Source organism: Poecilia mexicana, unplaced genomic scaffold (genome assembly GCF_051168715.1).
Source record: "Poecilia mexicana isolate PSO_F unplaced genomic scaffold, ASM5116871v1 scaffold_9, whole genome shotgun sequence".
Lineage (NCBI taxonomy): Eukaryota > Metazoa > Chordata > Actinopteri > Cyprinodontiformes > Poeciliidae > Poecilia > Poecilia mexicana.
The window spans coordinates 2,946,357-2,965,802 of NW_028263378.1; the positions used below are offsets into that span (position 1 = coordinate 2,946,357).

Genomic DNA, 19,446 nt, shown 5'->3' on the forward strand with positions numbered 1-19,446 from the left:
ATGTAAAAAATATTTTGTTTTTTTAATAAAACTTACGTACTGGAGCTTTAAGCCTTGGGCCCTGGATACATAAAAATCTAAGATTTCCCTGCTGAGGTGGAGATATTTATGTCTGACAACACGATCCTGCTTCTGGAGCTCTGTGGCTGATTATCGCTGCCGTTTAAACCATTTAATAAATGTCTTCAAATCAATTGCTTCCTTTTAATGCACTGCCAAGCAATCTGTAATTAAAGAGGGTCTCCTCTTTCCCAGGGTCTCAGTACACCAAGTACGGCTGTAGGAAGAAGGGAGACACGAAGATGGTCCACCGCGGATACTGTGAGGCAAACAAGAAGCCGAAGCCGATCCGCCGAATGTGTAACCTTCAGGACTGCACTCAGCCTCAGTGAGTACAGCTTTCAGGCACAAAAATCCAAAGATTACACTTCAATAAAAGCATAAAAATGTTAAATTACCTAAATGTAACTCCCTTTTTTTTCTGAGATTTAGATGGAAGTTGAAATGAAAAACTAAAACTAATCTGTATAACTTTTGGTTTACATTGGACTCATTATTTCTCAAAGTACAAAAATGAAATTAAGGCAAAGTGAAGCTGAAAAACCGTCTAAAAAAGTGAAGATTTAATGCAGGTGTGGCTCAAGAATGAAAAATAAACTGAAACCTTTGGTTGTTTTCTACACAGAAACAGGAAATAAACTTCCTTTGCTACTTGGGGCGCTGAAATTCAGCTCTAGGTTCAACATTCATTACTTTGTTTACTTGTAAAATCATTGAACATTCAAAAAATGTCTTTGATATGTGGTCTGTTGTGCTGTGTAGTTCAAAGTGCAGACAGTTTTTATATTATGTAAAAAGCTGAGTGAAATTTTTGTAGCTATAAAAGCAGAACTAGGCATGGCTCAGTTTTGCAAACTTTCAAAACGCCAACATTTCCTTTTAGAGACCCTTTCAATTATTTAAAGTCTAGTGGACTTTAAATTCCTCTTCGTAATGAGAGGTCAGAGGAAGACCAGAGTTTTCTGCATGATGCACAGAGTTTGTTTCCTGCATCTGTTGCTGCACAGAAAAACTTACAAGAAAAACTAATTTGGAAAATATTAGCAAATTTGGTAATATTTTACTAGTGATGGACTCACTGCTGCCAATGGGCTAAGAGCTGATCTAACTTTTTATTTGCTCATTTAGCTTCTCCTAAATTAATTTATCCAGAAAAAATCTAATTGTTTTGTTTAACATATATTTTAAAGTTTTTGTTGTAAATTGTTAAGCATTCTTGAAGTATTTGGATGTTTGTGTTCATGCTCTTATTTTGAAGTTGGTGAAGATCCATTTCCTCTCCTCGTGGTCTAATTTTCTTCCAAGAATCTTTATAGAACAAATGACAAGTATACAAAAAAAGGACATATGAGGTTTATAGAGTAATGATTCATTCATATGAACAAACAACCAGGGCTGCTAATGAACAGATCTGCCGGTTCGGCTCCTGTGATGCAGTCCAGCATTTATTCTTCACCCAGAATGCATTGCTTTAAGGCTTTGGGAAACAACGAAACAATCAACTGATGTCCTTTCTGATCATGGTCAATCAGGAAAATTCAGCAGAGGAGTTATCAAGACTCAACAACAATAAAACTGGTGTTCTAGCCTGAGCTTTTGCTGTTTCCATAGCACTTTAGCATTAGCACAGCTAATGATTAATCCTGTAGTTAGTGCTTTATGATTTACTTTTTAATTAGCGGTTAGATTGAATAAACTTTCTAAATTGGTCTTAGTTATGAAAATTGACATTCTGATGATTTCTGTGATTTTTCTTACCTGCATAGAGACACTGTGATGAATGTCTGGGGAAAGCTGGATATGAAACAAGGTCACAAAAAAGACTTGATTATTTAAAAAATGTCATAAAATGCTAAAGTCTTGATTAAAATAGTCGTTTGCCATGTTTGTTTGTAGAGGTTGGTTCCCGGATGTGCCGAAGCAGAAATGACGGCGCCTTCGCTCTAAAACCTCCTCAGTTTTCTCTGTGCTTCATCTGCATAATGCAGATGTTTGCTTCAGAAATGTGCGTCCAAATTACAGGTGTTTGTTACGCAGACATGGCCGTCTGCCCCGACGATACGTTGATAAGACAATGGAGGTAATTTACAAGCCAATGAAAGCGGCGAAATTACTGCTTCCATTTCTGTGTAAGTCTAATGCATCATTTGGGAAAGTTTAGCCTCTATAAACAGAGAGGCTTATTTACCCACTAATGTTCTGAACCCAGAGAATGATTTCACGCTGAACGCAGACGCTGCAGACAGACTGTAAATCTTTTCATTTTCCTTCTGCTTTTGCAGGAGTTTGAACCGGAGCTCTCTAGCTGCACCAATATCCTCTACCAGAATGAATAAATACAGACATCAAACTCGCCTCTGATGCATGTAAGGAGGAGTGACTGCTGCTGCTGCTGTTGAAACCTATTAGGAAGCACCAGAGCGCTATGTCAGATCAATACTTCCTGGTTTTAAGCAAAGCTGAAAGAGAAACTATGGATTCTGCGGGTTTCTGAAAGGAAGATTAATCGTGTTTTTCATGAGATCGTTGCTGTTTGATAAAATCCCAAGTTGCTGCTGAACTTCAGAGTTTTTAAAAACTTCCTCAGAGCCGAGGTCTGATGCAGTTTTCACTCAGATGTATTTATTTGAAATGCTTTGGGGTTTTTCTAAAAACGGATTCATTGAAGTAACTTTAAGGTGAGGCTGTAATTCAAAGGGCTTTACTTGATGAAAACATAAAATAGTTACAGTGACATAACAAAGGGAAGTAAAGTTTTACTCCAGACTGAAAGTTATTATTATAAAGAGAACAGATTTTAGCTCTGATCCGTGTTTCGGGCCATCAGAAGGGCTGGGAACCTCTTCATTGTAGTTTGATAAACTTGGGGCCCCAAACAGCATCTTGCTCTGGGCCCCCATGAAGCTAGAAACGGCCCTGTTAGCATAAAGCTAAACTGAAACACAAGCAGTACGCTCCATTATCATCTGGTGTTTTAAGACTTGATCTTTACAATGTAGCCTGAGAATCCATGACGCCACCAGACAGGATATTTCACATGAGATGCTGCTTGGCTGTAGCTCCTTCGTTGGATGGTGAGTCTTTATCACCAAACCCTTAATGTTCCCTGGGTTTATCTGCTGTGAGCATTTTGCCTGTGTTGCTGTTTTGGGGCTTTAAACCTGCTCCTCTAATGCCTGCAGGAGCGCTGCTGATTGTGAGACTGAGAGAAACAATGCTGAACTCTCAAAAATAAGATCCTGTGATTTTCAGCTGACAAAGCAGCACCTGGACAAAAACAAACAAGGTCTCACAATAAAAGCTTTAACGTTGATTATGGTTTGTTGTGTTTCCATAAGCTTCTGTCACAACAGCTGATTCCATCCAGTGTTCCATTAGTTTTTACCAAGATCTTGTATTGATGATGGGAAAATCTGACAGCTGACTGAAGCTACGGTGGCCCTGAAGTTCAAACTACATCAACAAACACTAAGCTCAACTACAAATTAACTAAACAGAACAGGAAGTTGTTCTACAGAAACTTGTATTTATTTCGAACATGATGGAAGCATAAAGTCACACAGAGGAACAAGGAAAACAACAATAATCTTAACATGCTTCTGACTTTCCAAACTGAAGAAACAAATGAACATTTATTTCTTCAGTGCTGTTTAACATTCTAACATAAACATTTTAATAATCTAAATTATTAATTCATCTGGATAATTTTCTGCCTCAAACTTTACAAAATAAAATCTGTTGCAGTTTAAGACCTGAGAAGTTTAAAAAGTATTTCTGTTCGAGTTTCTAGAGCAAATATCTCAGCAGACTTGAAATAATACAAAACTAACTTACAAGTATCTTTTAACAAGATATGAAAGCTTGTTTAAGTCAATAATTCCTTCATATTGATGAAAAAGTTCTAGTTCTACTGGCAGATTATTTCACTTATTGGAAAAATGTTATAAACGAAATAATCTGCCAAGTATTTTCCATAAATATTTAGAAATTATTTTCTTAAAATAAGCCCCTTTATCTTGATGAAAAGGTTATTTATAAGTTAGTTTTGATTGAGCAAAAATACTTGGTAAGATTTTGAGTTTTTGCAGTGTATGAAAAACCATCTTAGGACAAACAAAAAAATATGAAAACTAGTTTATATTTCTGGCTTAAAAAAGAGACTATTTCCTGTTTTCTGCTTAAGTAAATTAAACCTAATACATGTTTTACTAAAATGAAAGCCAGTCACTACAAGACACAGTTTTTTTATTATTTCTTGCTTATTTTTCAGGCTTGTTTTAAACTAGACTCAGTAAAAAAATGTCTGACTTTCCACACAAATGTTAAAATGAATAGATTTAATTTAATATTCTGTGTGCGTCAGTGATAATGAATAAATGTAAGTTTATCTAAAAGGTCACCAAAGTATTAATTTTACCTCATGGTGAGCCCTGATTCTTGTCATTTATAATGGAATAATAAAAAATTAATCAAATTAATTATCACATTCAGGTTCTGATCACGTGCAGAAATAATTTCCTCTTTGAAGAAGATTGTTGGCAGAAAGACATGAATAAAAGAAAGTTAGTGATGGAAACACATTATGTCAACTCTACTGAGTTACCGACAAAAATTTTTTCTCTGCTGCTGCTCAACGGGTGAAAGAGTCGTCAGATTTGAAACGTTATTGTTGCGTCGTGTTTGGAGAAAACGTTCTGAAGAGACGAACTTCATCACAGCTGCACATTCAGCAACAAGAAAAAGGATATTTCAAAATCAGAAGAAACTTGAGCTGAGCGGTACTCGAAGCAGCCTCTTGTGAAGGAACAGAGGACAAACAGAAGCTGCACAACAAAACACAAGATAACTGCAGTAATTAGAGTCTCTCCCTTCAGATAGGATCCATGTTTAACAACCAGAAAACGGATACTCACATTTTATCCCAGTGTTTTTACTTCAGATCTCTCCAGACACAGAGACAGATCATCTTCACTCCCACTAGAGTTAGAAATGAATCTGCAGCAGCTGATTTAAAAACAACCTCATTAAATCCATAACTTTACAGTTTAGGCCGACGCATACATGACAAAAACTTAGTGCAAAAATATAAGGATGCACAACATGAGCTGCTGTTTAAACTGAGATATGCAACAAATAACGCATTGTTTTTTATTTATTGTTACAGCTCCAATACTTCTATGTACTTAAGTATTTAATAGTTATTTTAGTGTAATGTTTAATTATCAACCCCCTCTGTGAGGGTGAAGTATTCAGTTTATTTATGAAGCTTCATTTCCTTGTTGCATGTTTCTCTGTTAAATTAGTCTCTTGGTTTGACTATCAAACAAATTAAATATGAACAGGTGTAGCCAACACCTGAATAAATTATACAACAATTATTGTAAAGTTTATTTTGGAAGTTTTTAATAAGATTGCATTCAATCATGCCTGTGTGCGCGCTGCTCAGTCCTTTCCCCTTTGCTCTTTTAGCTTCTCCCCAGCAGAGGGAAATGCTAGTTAGCATAGCCACTGTTGGTTATAATTGGGAGATAATTGGTTTTCCTGTAACAGTGAGTTCTTTTTACCCCACTAGCACATTTAGCAGCGCATGGATGAGGGTGATTGACAGCTCTAAGGCCCGCCTCCTGACTCTGATTGGTTGTTTTTGGTTGGGAACGGTGCATTTCTTCAGATGGCTTAGTCACATTATCTTTCTCATAGCAACCTGTCACCACATTTTATCAAATATTAATATAAAATTTACATTTAACTGAACTTTAAGAGCAGTGACAGCCTCTTCACACCGAACCTCTTCAATCTGCAGTATTTTTACCATTTATTAACACGTTTCCCCACCTGGAAGCCACTTTAAATTGAATCTGCATCATTTGGCATCTTTCCACATTCACCTTTGACCTGAGGCAGAGGAGCCAATCCCAGTGCTGATGCAGCTGGGTCGGCTCAGAACCAATCAGCGCCGTCGCTGTAAATGTTTCCACCATCATGGTGGAGCGTTGAACCTCGACAGGGAAAATTATGACCCACTGGCTCCAAAGTAAGGATAACACTGGGGTCAAAAATAAAATCCCAGCATGCATCAGCCTGGAGAAAACCAGGGGAGGATGTTAGACGAACCCGGCTTTTCTTTCTAACACTGGAGCCTGATCTGACCCAGCAGCAGCAGCAGCACAGCCTGAAACCGGCTCACAAAGACAGAGTTATTTATCTGAATTAGCCATGCTATGTCCCCATCCAGCACCTGGCTGCATATGATGAATATTCTGTTAAACTTTGTGATTTTAACACAATGCTGTGTTTTTTCCAAAGGTTAACTACATTTATCTTTAAATAAAGGAGAATATTTACCAGAATTTGTTGTCTTCAGCAGGCCGTCTGATGGTGCTGTACTAGTAGGAGGTAATAGTTTCACTTCATTTCAATTTTTTTATAAGCTACTTAACTTTGTCCTGTGAATCATTCAGGCATAAAATGAGTCTAAAGCCCGAGGTAGTGGCAACGGTTGCCACCTAAATGACAACCTAATGAGTTTTAAATTGCTTATTTAGTCACTTTGTGACTAGCAGATTGTCACAAGGACACAATTTTTGGAAAACAATTAAATGCTAACAAGGTTTAGCAGACAGAAAGAAAAAAAACCCGTTGTTCCCAAAGAGCTGTGAAAACCAGAGAAGAGGATGATCAACTCTATAATCAAATATCTATACAGTAAATATCTATGTCCATCTGCGGTAGGTGTGTCGTCTACTTGTCCATTTCTCCTCATTTCTAAACATGTTATCCTGAGCAGTAAGAACTGGACTGAACACGAAGTAAAAGCAGCCGAAGAGAAACTTGGAAAACCAGTGGAGTTATTTTCCATTTTTTTAAAGATGATTCATTCGCAGTTTTGCTCCCTTGAAACGGAGCAGAAAGAAGTTAAGGGGATTTGGACAGAAAAGGAAGATGGCCGCCTGCTGCGCGCCGCCACAGATCGAATACGTACGACTTCCTCTGATTACCGATTATTACCGCAGCACTTCCTCTTCATGTTCCTTTGAACCAAAATTAAACTTTATAAAAACGTTTTTTCTGCTTTTGAACATGTTTCAGTGTTTTGTTCTTTAGTGGAAAATGTGTTACTGTGAATTAATGCGAGTCTCTTTGAGACATTTAGGTCTTTAAAGCTCAGTTAATTTAAATCACAACACATGCTGTCTGACTTTACAAAGGAAAGCTAATTTAATTGAACCAAAATCAATTACACACATTTTAATTGATCCTGGTGATCAAACAATGCAGTCGGTTAATATTTGTGCTGTCAGCCAATTAAAAACTAAAATAACCAGATTAATCACTTTGGGCTTTTAAGTGAGTCTCTGTTTGAGCTTCAAATGTTTTCTATAAAGTTCTTATAAACATGAAAATGTCCGTTTTCTAGATTTTATTATTCAGGAGGACAGTGTAGAAGAAGTTATTTTGTTTCAGACATTAATTTAGAAATGTTAATTATAAGCTGTTTGTGCTTCTGTGGAAGGAAACTTTATCGCAGAATGTAGGCCTTGATTTTATTATCTCATGTATGGAAACATTAAAAAAAAAAAAGAGGATTCTCCTGGCTGAACAAGCTAACAGATTAAACTGTTTGAACTCGGCTGGAGGGAAACATTTTAACCATGCCAATGTTTTAATTTATCTCTTTTCTGTAGTCGAGCGTAAATTTGTCCTCCCACCTGCTCTCCTGCTGAGTTATTATTAATTTTGACATTTCAAATTTTCACTTTCAGGAATAGCTTTGAATAAAGTGGCATAAAAATAGGAAGCGACAGGTTAATTAGGCCATCTTTCAAAGCCTGCTGATTTCCTCTTGCTGTAGGTGAATATTTTAACGTTGTTTGTGACTCTCTCCCTGAAGTTGTTTCTTTAGCAAAAACGAGAGCAAAGCGCTTCAGAAATACCAGTTTCCTGACAGTTTGAGCTGGTTTGCTCCCTTGTTGGTAATTTATTCTCGTATGAACATAAAATGTTGAGTCATTCATCTTTCCTTTGTCATTTGATTGCAAGCGATTGATGGAGCATCAGGCTGAACAATTGCTGGAAGCAGCAAACAGATATGAAGCTTATAAACACTCATAAAAAATAGTGAAATCCACCTACAATACAGAAGCTTTTGTTCTTGTTCGTCTGAGCGAACAAACTTGCTCCAGTAAAGGAATGTTTTCTCTGAAGGGAGTATTAGCAGTGAGTAAACTAAGCTAACAGAGTAAGCTAAGACAGTAAGCTAACTGAGGAAACTGAGTAAACCAAGTGAATAAGTCAAGTGAGTTTCAAACTGATTAAGCTAACTAAGTAAGCTAAGTGAGTAAGTTAACTGAGTAGGCTTACTCAGTTAAGCTAACAGAGTAAACTACCTGAGGAAGCTAACTATGTAAGCTAAGAGAGTAAGCTCACTGTGTAAGCTAACTGAGGAAGCTAACTGAGGAAGCTAATTAAATAAGTTAACTGAGGAAGCTAACTGAGGAAGCTGAGGAAGCTAAGTGAGGAAGCTAACTTCCCTTTGCAGAGCAGATGATTTGGGGCAGAAGTGTGAGTCAGTGTTAGCTGTGGCAGCGAGCAGCTGCAGAGTCGAGCAGAGAGATGACTGCCTTCCTCCGCTCGCTGTCATGATTAAAGGGATGTGTCGGATGTATCAGCAGCGTAGCAGCTTATTTGGAAAGGAACTACCATAAATAGCCGCTGGGTTTTATTTTGTTTTGAACAGAGCCACATCTCTCAGGGAATAAATACATATTTTTCTATGATAAAATACCTCAGAAAAGCCTTCATGCCTTCTGGTGTTTTGTGGATTATTACCAGCTGGAATTAAAATGGCGATCAACCTGACGTGTCTCCTCTTTAAAGGTGTGAAAGATGTTCTATTCTGCAATAAACAAAACAAGAAAGAAAGCTGACCTTGGGGTATATGTCTATTTAACCAAACCACGTCTTCTTCGAACTCCTTCTTTGCCAACTTTGTGCAGGTATCTGAAACTTCTGCTCCTGTTGCCTCCTGGCTGCTTTCTGCTTCAGTGATCTTTAAGTTATTTAGCATTTTCCCAATTGGATATGGGTTTAAGCTTTTCTGACAAGGTCATTTTCTTTCATTTAAATGTGTTCCCTTTAACCACTCAAGTGTTTTTATAAAAGAAAATGGAAACCATTGTTAGTGGAGAACGCCTGTCTGAGTTCAGAAGTTTTTATCACTGCACACGTTTCCATAAATCCTGAAAAAATTTTCTTTGTGATGCAGAAATGATCATTTGACGCTGGTTTGTACCAAAACTGACAGAAAACAGTTTCCTGATGACCTCGTTAGCTCAGGGTAGTATTATGATGCCTTTTTGTGAACTTTAGTCTTTTTGTGTTTTGATTTCTTGTTGAAGCTGATTTATTTGTTTTGTACGTTTTGAACCATGATTAATACGTAAAAAGATTTGTGTTTTCTAGCCTTGTGGGTTTAATGTTTGAACCTGTGCTCAACTGCTCTGGTCTTCTCCAGTTATTGATCCGAAGAGTCAAAGATCCTCTACTAATTTGACTTGCATAGTAATTTACAACACTAACAATGTACTTATAATAATAAAGATTTTTTACACCATCATATGTGCAAAAAAACAGTTTGTTACTGGAACTTTCATTATGCTTTATGCACACATCAGTCATACTTTAGGTATTAATAGCATTATTTAAAAGTCAGGGTGAGCAGGAAACCTCATAATTCTGATTTCATCCGTACAAATTGAATGCACCATCATGTGCATGCTGATGAATGGCTCATTTGCAACCTTTCCACCTCTTCTAAACATGCATCATTAGTTGAAATGTTAATAAATAAATACTATGTTCTGAAGTTTATGGTTTGCATCTTGTTCTCAGGTAATTTTATTTTTTAAAAACATGAAAACACCCAATAAATGAGAACATGTTTACCTGCAGGTGACATTTATTTTTAAAAATTAGTTTTTACGTCATGATCAGCCTCAGCGTTCTCCTTGTTTTAAATTATTCAGATGGATCTCTGAAGACTGGGAGCATTGCACCAAAACCTGCGGCTCCCTGGGTTTCCAGATCCGGATGGTTCGCTGCATGCAGTTCCTCCACGACGACACCAGCCGCTCCATCCACAGCAAATACTGCAGCGGGGAGAAGCCGGAGAGCCGGAGACCCTGTAACAGAACCCCGTGTCCGGCCCAGTGGAGGACGGGCGGCTGGTCTCAGGTACTACAAACGTTCTCTGACCAGAAAAAACTACGGCTCGTATAAAGTTCTGTCCTTGGTCCCAAGTCACATCACTGGTAAAATATCTTAAATGTTTTGTAAAGTAGTTCAGCAGTGGTTTTATTATGCTTACTTGATCAGGTTAGGATGGGTTTATTGGTCTACACAAAACATGTTTCTCACATTTTCTTGTTCAAAGTCGTTCTTGGATAATGAGATTTCTGTTTGGACAGTTCTGCCTATTTAAGCTGCTTTGAATCCAAATGAGCTGCTGCTGGTCACAGCTCCAATTCAACGTTTACAGTCACATGTTTTTAAAAATAGATGTGCACAATAGTACAACTTTGAAAAGCATTAGTGGAGCCTCCTGAACAACCAACATCAGAATTAGTTTAACAGACTGATGACTTCTTGATGCTTCCTTAAGGAAGCAAAAGGAAGTCATTCAGTACAGGAGAGAGTCAGACTGTGGTGAGGTGTACGGCTGGAGTCACTACTGCATTTCCATTAACCGTAAAATTGGGTAAATTACGAAAATAAATTCACTCAATGGAAAAACACCAATTAAAAAAAAATTCAATAAAAGCTTTTTGCACTAGGATGAAGTGGTTTTTAAGGTGTATTGAAATGGATATATTCTGCAAAACTGCTGATAGATTCAGTGTAAAAGTTCAGAGGATCAGATCAGAGCAACGGCTAAAGTCAGGCAGCTGAGATGCAAAGACAGAGGCAAAGCAGACAGAGTTTGATCATGTTCTGAGGACAGACGGCTGATTCTCTGGAAAGAGGATGTTGGAAATGAAAAAGAGGAAGACCTCAGAGAAAATCTGTGGACATGGAGATGATTGTAACAGGGGAAGAGTCAAAGGATGGAGTGATACTGCATGAGGAGAGCAGCTAGAAGAAGAAAACTGTCCAATATGTGTGGAAAACACATTATTTCACTGGGTGTCCTCGTTTTTCACATGATCGCTCCCTCCTGCACTTGCACTGTTTGTCCTCATGCACTTAGTTCTTGTTTCTGATGCCATAGTTGAAAAAACACTAAATATTAAGGATGTTCCTCACTCGCCATACATTTAAATTTTTACATTGAAACTTTTTCATGGACAGCATTCAGGATTTCAGACATGAGCTCATATTTCCACCCAGGCAGCTGGAGATTTTAACAGGCAGACAGCAGCAACATCCTGAAAGGAACATCCAGCAGCTCAACGGCCTGCTGATAAAAATAACACCTGTGTGACGTGGTTTACACTCTGTTAATGGTGTCATTTTATTTGACAAGTTCCTCTTAAAGCTGTCATTCAGTTCATGAGGGGCTTTTCTACTGTCTTGAGATGATTGAAGGCTCGTTATGAAGGACAAATTGATCTTTCTCTAAATTTATTGAGCTAAACAGTTTGTTAGATGAATCAATGATCTTTTCTGCAGTATTTATTTGAAGGGGTGTCATGAACATGAAGGGGTCTAAATGAATATTTATTACTGTTGTTGCATTAAAAGTGCTTTAAAAGTGTCAACTTTGCATTATTTGGTAAATAATGACAATTTACTGCTAAATTGCAAATAACTTTGCATTAAAAGTGTCATTATTTACCAAATGGCACTTCATGACATCAGTCGCTGCTTCATGATTATAACAGCTGTTATGTGGACATAAGTTACCTACAACCTAAAGAAACTCTTTCAAAAAGTTAAAAAATCAATTCAGTCAATAGAAAGTTGCTTCATAAAGTAAATGTGGTTGGAAAGTCTCACAGCTTCCAGTTACCAGCAGCTGAAATGTTTTGGTGCCAACTGGCTGGTTGAATTCCCTGCAGACTTCCCCGTCGGCTGGAGGTAAACACGATGCTGCGAGGCATTTAGCTTCCAGGTGGACGTCGAAGTCAGCTTGTTATCCTGGCCAATTACCAGACGTTCGCTGTGTGACCTTCCTCCACTGATCTCTGCTCTTTCCGTGTCCAGTGCTCCGTGTCGTGCGGAGAGGGGCTGGAGCGGCGGCCTGTGACCTGCAAGACCGGAGATCAGTGCTACGGGGACAAACCTGAGGCGGTGAGGCCGTGCAGACCGGGACCGTGCCACGGTGAGCATGCCACACGTTAGAGGTCATTTATCCTGAGGTCCATTTCGTTTTTACATGCAAGTTTGTATTTTTTTCCTCCCTGAAAGCTGAAGTATGCAACTTTTATAAAACAAAAAGTTTTTTCCATATTTGTTCAGACAGTCTCCAGGTTGTGACAGTTTAGTAAGAGACAGAAAATCTGTGAAAAGATTGAGCTCCCCTCCCAGTCAGCAGGTCTTAGCGCTGTCAATCATGCCTGTATGCGCACAGCACTGCTCTCTGCTACTCCACAGCTAGCATAGGGTGCCATGTATGCTAAGGCTAGTTAGCGTAGCCACTGATAACAGCACATAAATGGTTTTCCTGTAACGTTAAGTCTTTTCTCCAGCATTGTTACATTTAGCAGAGAGTACACGAGGATGTTTGACAGCACTAAGCCCCTCCTCCTGGCTCTGATTGGCTGGTTTTGGTCGGCAGCGGTTCATTTCTTCAGACTGTAATAGTAGCTCAGGTAAATGATGGAGGACATCGACCTTTTCACAGATTGTTGACAGTAAATATGTAAAAACATTTTGTATAAAAGTTACATAAGCAGCTTTTAGGCCTTTATTGCGTCAGAATAAAAAGTAATTTAAACCAATAATTTATGTTTAGCTGAGTTACTTTCAGACTTTCCTGTGCTTTTAGCTATTTCTGCTGTTAAATTACATATTTTCCAAATAGTTTCTGTATAATGCTTTAATGCATTAGTGGCACAGGAAGAAGGTTTTCTGTTGTTGCGATAGTTGCTGTGGAGTGGCCGTAATGCTTCCTAAGTGGTTCCAAACACCAGCACATTTCTATTCTTTAGATTTAAAAAACGCCTACCACTGTGATTCTGATGTATGAATAATGAGTGACGGCGTGAACCGGAGCAAAACCTTCCTGGAATTCATTTGTACGTTTCTAAGGGGAATCAAGTCACGCCTCCCGTCGCAGCAGAGCTCCGCTTTTCTGAAAGTGCAGCTAATGGTTTGTGTGTAACCTCTGTCAGCGCTCTGACTCTCTGAACAAAAGCAGCACCTCTCTGCTCTGTGATGCATTTCCTGTTACTGTGATGTTTACCGAGCCGTCGTTGTCTTCCTTTTGTTTGACTTTCAGATGAGCCGTGCAGCGGAGACAAATCCATCTTCTGCCAAATGGAGGTGTTGGCAAGATACTGCTCTATTCCAGGCTACAACAAGCTGTGCTGCGAGTCGTGCAGCAAGCGCACCGGAGGTTTGTCTTTGTTCTCGGAGGCGGCGGAGACGGAGGAACACGTCCGCTTCGGATCGGCCTCCCAGCTGCTGGAGACGTTGATGGCCAACGCCACCGGCAGCGGCCCTGCAAAACGCATCGCAACCCCAGCGCCGCTAAAGAAAGCCCAGCCAAAGGTCTCCAAAGCACCGAGGAGAGTCCCACGAGATCTAAAGCTCACCCCGTCACTCCTCCCGGAGCCAGAAGGTCAAAGGTCAGGCGGTTTGATGGGGAGCCGGTGGCCTACGTCATACTCTAAAGTTGAGAGATGAAAGTGAAGCGTGTTCCCTTCAGGACTCCTCATGGACAGATTTTCCAGCCTCACCAAATACACCACAGAGAGTCGGAAGGTGGAAGGAAAAGTGCTGGTTCACTTTGTTTTTATCCATATTATCCCACTGAAATGGACCTGAAACACAACGCTGACGTTCCCAGACAGCCCTTAGTCTGTGAGCTGAAAGAGTTCAAACGACCCAAAGGGAATTTCGTTCTGGTCAAATTTCAAAACGAAACTGAGACAGAGGTCTCTGTCAGTCCAACATGTAGTTTTCCAAAGAAATTGCTGCTTTATTCAAAACACAGTATTGAATTCTGGATTTTGGTCATCTAGAAACAATTCAGTGAGATGTTTACGAAAGTTCCCAAATCTTTGTTCTGATTGGTTTATTTTTCAGTTCCTGTCATAAATAATATGAGGGCCGTTGGCAGCAGAAGCCAAGTTCACAACGATCATCCTTAGTCAAATCTGCTGCCTCCAACAGGCATTTTAATGCTCCAACAACTAAAAACGACTTATCACAAAAGATTTAGGAATTATATCTAATCTCCTGTTTTTAGTCTGAATCACTTTAACACAAAGATTCGGTTTCTGAGTTTAAAACCAATCATACAACCTGTTTGTTTCAATAATCTCTTTAATAGGAATATATTTTTTTGAGTTTTGACATTGAGCAGTGTGCTTAAAGGTTTACATTAGGTGCTTAATAGACGGAGGAGAAAACCGCCGCAGCAGACGGAGCTAATTAAATCTGTGAAAGGGAAAATTTCAGGCTGCATTTGTGAACTAAACTAAAATGTTTTGACCTGTTAACTTTTATATTAGACACGGCGGCTCTGCTCTGCTCATTTGCTGACTAAGGGTTTTTCTGGAATGCTTTCATTCAAAAAGATGTGACGTTTTAACACGACCTTTAACCTTTAACGGCCATTTTTCTTGCCAAAAAACCCTGAAATATTTAGAAACTTGACTTGGTCAATAATGAGAAGAATTTAATTAAATAATAAAATAAATAATCAAAACTAACGTGAAAGGTTAAATGTTAGCCAGCTTTGTTTTATTATTATTATTTTTGAGATGTGCTGCCTTTTAATTTCTGACAGTATTTCTACAGTTTTCTGTAAATATCACACATGAAAATATCAGTATTACTTTGAAAAATCAAGAAAACTTTAAAACATTCTCTTATGCTAGCTCAGTGTGGCTAACATGATCAATATTGGTGCTGTTAATACCAGAAGGAATGAAAATTAAGTTAAAATATTCAGATCATGTACATATATTCTGAATATTTTCTTGTTACAAATATTTTTTTGTTTGTTATAAACGGTGGCACCTTTGATGCTAGAGCTAGAGACGGTTAGCTTAGCTTACTGTAAACTAAGGCTCTAGCTCTGTCCACAAATTCAATCTAGCATCTGAATCAGCCACATTCCCCAAGTTAGTGCAAACAAATGAATTTGACTTGGTTTCACTTTCAAAAGCTAATATACAACATATCACTTTATTTCATTTTTAAAAAGCTTCACAGTACAAAGATTAGCTTCCTAGATACAGCGTCTGCAAAACAAAAAGAAATTTCTGCAGAGAAGAGTTAAATTATTTCATGAATCATGAATATTTTTGCTCAGTAAGACTTAAACGTTAAAGAAGTGAATTAAATCAGACCTACTTACTGGCCATCGGTCACTCTACTTGTTTGGACTCTGTTTTACATTTTAAAATGCTCCTAAAACAAACATACTTTCACTAAATTCTCATGAATATTCCTGGGATGTTTGGCTCCATATTGACATGATCGCTTGACTCTTGCTGCAGATTTTTTGGCTGCATTGACCTGAAATCCCTGTTGCACCACATCCAGAGCTTGGAACCAGAGGCTGTTGACTTACAGTTTTATGCTGCATAAATTTGAGTTTTTTGGTGCTAAAGCATCAACACCCAATAGGTGCTATAGAGTCCAACATAATGGACAATATCGTCTCACACCATTGAACCAGCAGCATTAAACCTGTTTCTCTTTTTCAGCAGGTAAGAGTCAGATTATATTCCCTGTACCTTTGTGGCTTTTGAGCCATCGTTCCCTTCCTATCGTCTTATCTCCTACCCGTTCTATTCTGGCATCAACCAGGCCTTTTTGTCCACACAGCTGCTACTTATGGGGTATTTTCTCTTTTTCTGGCCATTATCTGTAACTCTAAAAGATGGCTGAGCATGAAAATCCTCATGGATCTGCAGTTTCTGATGTACTCAGATGATCCAATCCAACAACTATGCCAAGTTCAAAATCCTTTAAATCCCCATTTTGTTCCCCATCTTGATGCTCAGTTTAAATTTCTGTCTAGATGTGTAAATAAATTGAGTTTCTGTTTTTTCGATGTGTGAGTTTCTGAACTGGTGCAGCCAGTGAGCGCATGTCTCATCTGATTCAAACAAAACTCAAGTCTTAAAGACTGTTTAAATATCCTAAATGAGGTTTTGATTCACTTATTAGAAGATATATTCTTGCTAAATTATCAAACTAGCTTCACCTGTTTTTAAAATGACAAAACATCTGTTTTGTTCTGTGAAATGATCCACCAAGCAGCTCTGGCCTTTTGTGTTTTTCATTTGACAATTTTAACAAGCTCTCATTTTGACAGGAAGTGATAAAAACTTGGCAGATATAAATTTCAGATGTGTTGCTTTCTGACTACAACCAGCTATTATTTCCAAAACTTTATGTAACGGCTCATAGGAGAGACACTGCATGAGCTGCCTTGTATGCAGGCATATGAAAGAAATTCATGTGATGTAGGTCTAAAAGTGACGAAATGAAGCAGATTTTTTTTGGAACATCCCTTTGGGATCAAAGATGTTTAATTTTGTTCTCAGTTTTGTTTCCTTCTTGCTTTTGCTTGTTTGTTTTTTTTAGTGCCCCAAATTGGTCAGATAATTGTTCACTAGATTAATCAGAAAGTAGGTCATGCCATCAGTTTCACTCTCAGCTTCCAGCCTCCAGCATGCTGAGGTGAGTGAATCTTCACCACTGGAAACAGCTTTAGGTCATTTTTTTGTAACTTGGCTCATCTGGGGACCAATTTGTATGCATCTTATAGTATTTATGTTACAGTGTTAAGTGCGTTGTAATGTGGTGTCGGCGTAATTTTTCCGTTTCACCTCATTTACATATTCCATTAAAATGAATGTCAGATACGCTATAGAGTTTAAAATTAAGTTATTGTTAGAGTTTTCAAATATTTTTCTTTTAAACATGCTAAGGTGCTGATTTTTTTAAATCAAGGATTTTCTAATTTGCTAATACTTTGTGATAAAACTGATTAAGGTCTGGTGCTGCAGGAACCAAAGGGCTTTACAGAGGAGAATGTGCTTTTTTTAAAATCCTACATAAATTATTATGTAGGAAATAATTTCACTTTTATTTTCCTCTCAACTGTTTTCTGTTCAAGTATTAATGCTGAGCTGTTATTGGATCAGCTGTTCAATAAATAGATTTTATTTTACCGTGTTACTGGGAATTAAAAAGTACTAACATGTGGACAGAACAAAAAAAACTGATCAACCTCTATTAGAAAGAATTTACTTCATACCAGCTTAGCTTGAATAAATATATTAACTAATTTAATACATTTACAATAAAAACTTACACATTCCAGTTGATTTACTGTTTTGGAAACAAAGTCTAGAAATCAATACGGCTCAAAACGTCTGCATCCAAACTGATTGTTGTGTGTTGAACGTTTCGTTTTTTTATAGGATAAAAGCCAAACTGTAAGCACAATAAGCTGGATTTAAACAGAATCTTACTGTCTATGAAACCTATTTTTCTCCTAGATTCTTTAATGATCGCTTTTTTATGTTGAACCGAAGTTCTGCAGAGAGAAAGCTAATTTATTTCTGAGAAGGATTTCCTAACTACCACCATGCATCTGACTGCAATAGCCAAAGACACGGTTTTGTGTTTTCAGCAAATAGTTTTCAGCTTTTCACACTCACTCCTGTGTGCCAATGTACAGTTAGACATGTATATAGCATTGAGTGCATAAATATTTATTGAAAGTCAAATGGTTCTGCTTTTTTACAGTCTGTGCAGGAAACTGCAGGAGGTACATCATGGAAACCGAATCACCTTCTTTTGTCGTTCAGATAAATAAATGTGATAGAATAGAGACGATTTTGTGTTTAGTTGTAAATATACGTGCTCAGTTTTGAGTCACTTATCAGAAGGCTGTTTTTCTCTCAGCTGTTTGTAGATGTTAAGAGTCGTGACTGTACATCACAGCAGCATGTACTGACTGATCAGAGTTAAATAAAAAAACGAGTTTTATGCTCTTCGACATTTTTTTTAGTTTTACATTTTCCTCCCCAGTTCCTTTTTAATTGCTGCCTTTAAACGTTGCTGCTAATGTTGTAGAGAGCTTGATGATAGTGTAGCTGTAGGAGATAAATGACAATCCCTGAGCCGCAGACAGACGTTCTAGCATAGGATCCTCCATGTACTGTATCCACGCTGTTGTTTATCCGCGCTTTCAAACCCTCAGCTTCTGCTTTGTATTGTTTGTGTAGATGGATTTGCACACTACTGATGCTGTTTGTTGTATTGGGGAGCACATAGCAATAAAGGATTTGATGAATTAATGTGACTTTCTGCACAGTGTTTGTTTTTTCTTTTGTCAGAGAAGCCTCCATCCTTGCAGGATGGCGTCGGGGCTGGTGTCTCGCTCCAGAGGTCATCGGGTCAGAAGCGGGTCATGCATGCAGACGGAGAACATTCATCTCCATTCACAAGATGAATGGAGATGCATGGTGACGTCATGTCACAAAAGTGGAAAAATGCTACTCTCACATTTTGGTATACAATAGAAACAAAGTCAGAATTTCTTCTCGGCATGTAAAACGTTCCACACATTCAGTTCTAAATGCCTGAAATTCAAGAGAAAGCTGGCTAGTCTGAAGGAGCTCTGTGGAAACTGCAGGTCCCAGGAGGAGCTGGATCCAACGAGGCGTTTAGCTCATGACTGGTTGCCATGGAGATTAAATGATTTCTCAAAGAAGCATGAAGGAATGAAAGCAACACATTTATAACATGCTATAAGGCTAAAAATTAAAAAGAATCTATTTTTCAGGTTCATCTCAATTTTTCCCAGAACAAATACAAACTTGAAGAAAACATTCTGTGGAATGAGACAAAAGTTAAACTCTGCTGAGGTGTGTGTCACGTTGAGTTTGGTGAAAAAGTAACACTGCATTTCAGAAAAAGAACACCAGCAGTAAAACACGGTGGTGGGTGTGTGATGGTGTGAAAGCACCAGAGATTGGGTCTTTGATTGTTTTTAATTATTTAAAGGGCATTTTAATTATGAAACTACTTGTAATTGTTGCCTTTCCTGCTGCTTGGCCAGGACTCCCTGGAAAAATAGTTTTTTACTCTCAGGGGAACTGTCCTTGTTACACAGAATATAAAATAAAAATTTTAGTTTTAAGATATTGTCTCTTCCTTCCTGCTACCCAGAGGGGTTATATTTATCCTGTGGAC

At 38.2% G+C, this 19,446-nt stretch overlaps 1 protein-coding gene across 2 annotated transcripts in view; it reads left to right on the forward strand.

The window, feature by feature from the left end:
* Window positions 1–18,553, forward strand: part of adamts3 (ADAM metallopeptidase with thrombospondin type 1 motif, 3) — a 144,431-nt gene extending 125,878 nt beyond the window's left edge. For both annotated transcript variants that reach the window (XM_015000265.2, XM_015000268.2), the window contains 4 exons: window positions 256–388; window positions 10,086–10,293; window positions 12,262–12,379; window positions 13,499–18,553. In XM_015000265.2, the coding sequence (XP_014855751.2) occupies window positions 256–388; window positions 10,086–10,293; window positions 12,262–12,379; window positions 13,499–13,905 (866 nt within the window). In that variant the 3' untranslated portion in view covers window positions 13,906–18,553. The remainder of the gene's footprint in view (window positions 1–255; window positions 389–10,085; window positions 10,294–12,261; window positions 12,380–13,498) is intronic.
* The last annotated feature ends 893 nt before the right edge of the window (window positions 18,554–19,446 follow it).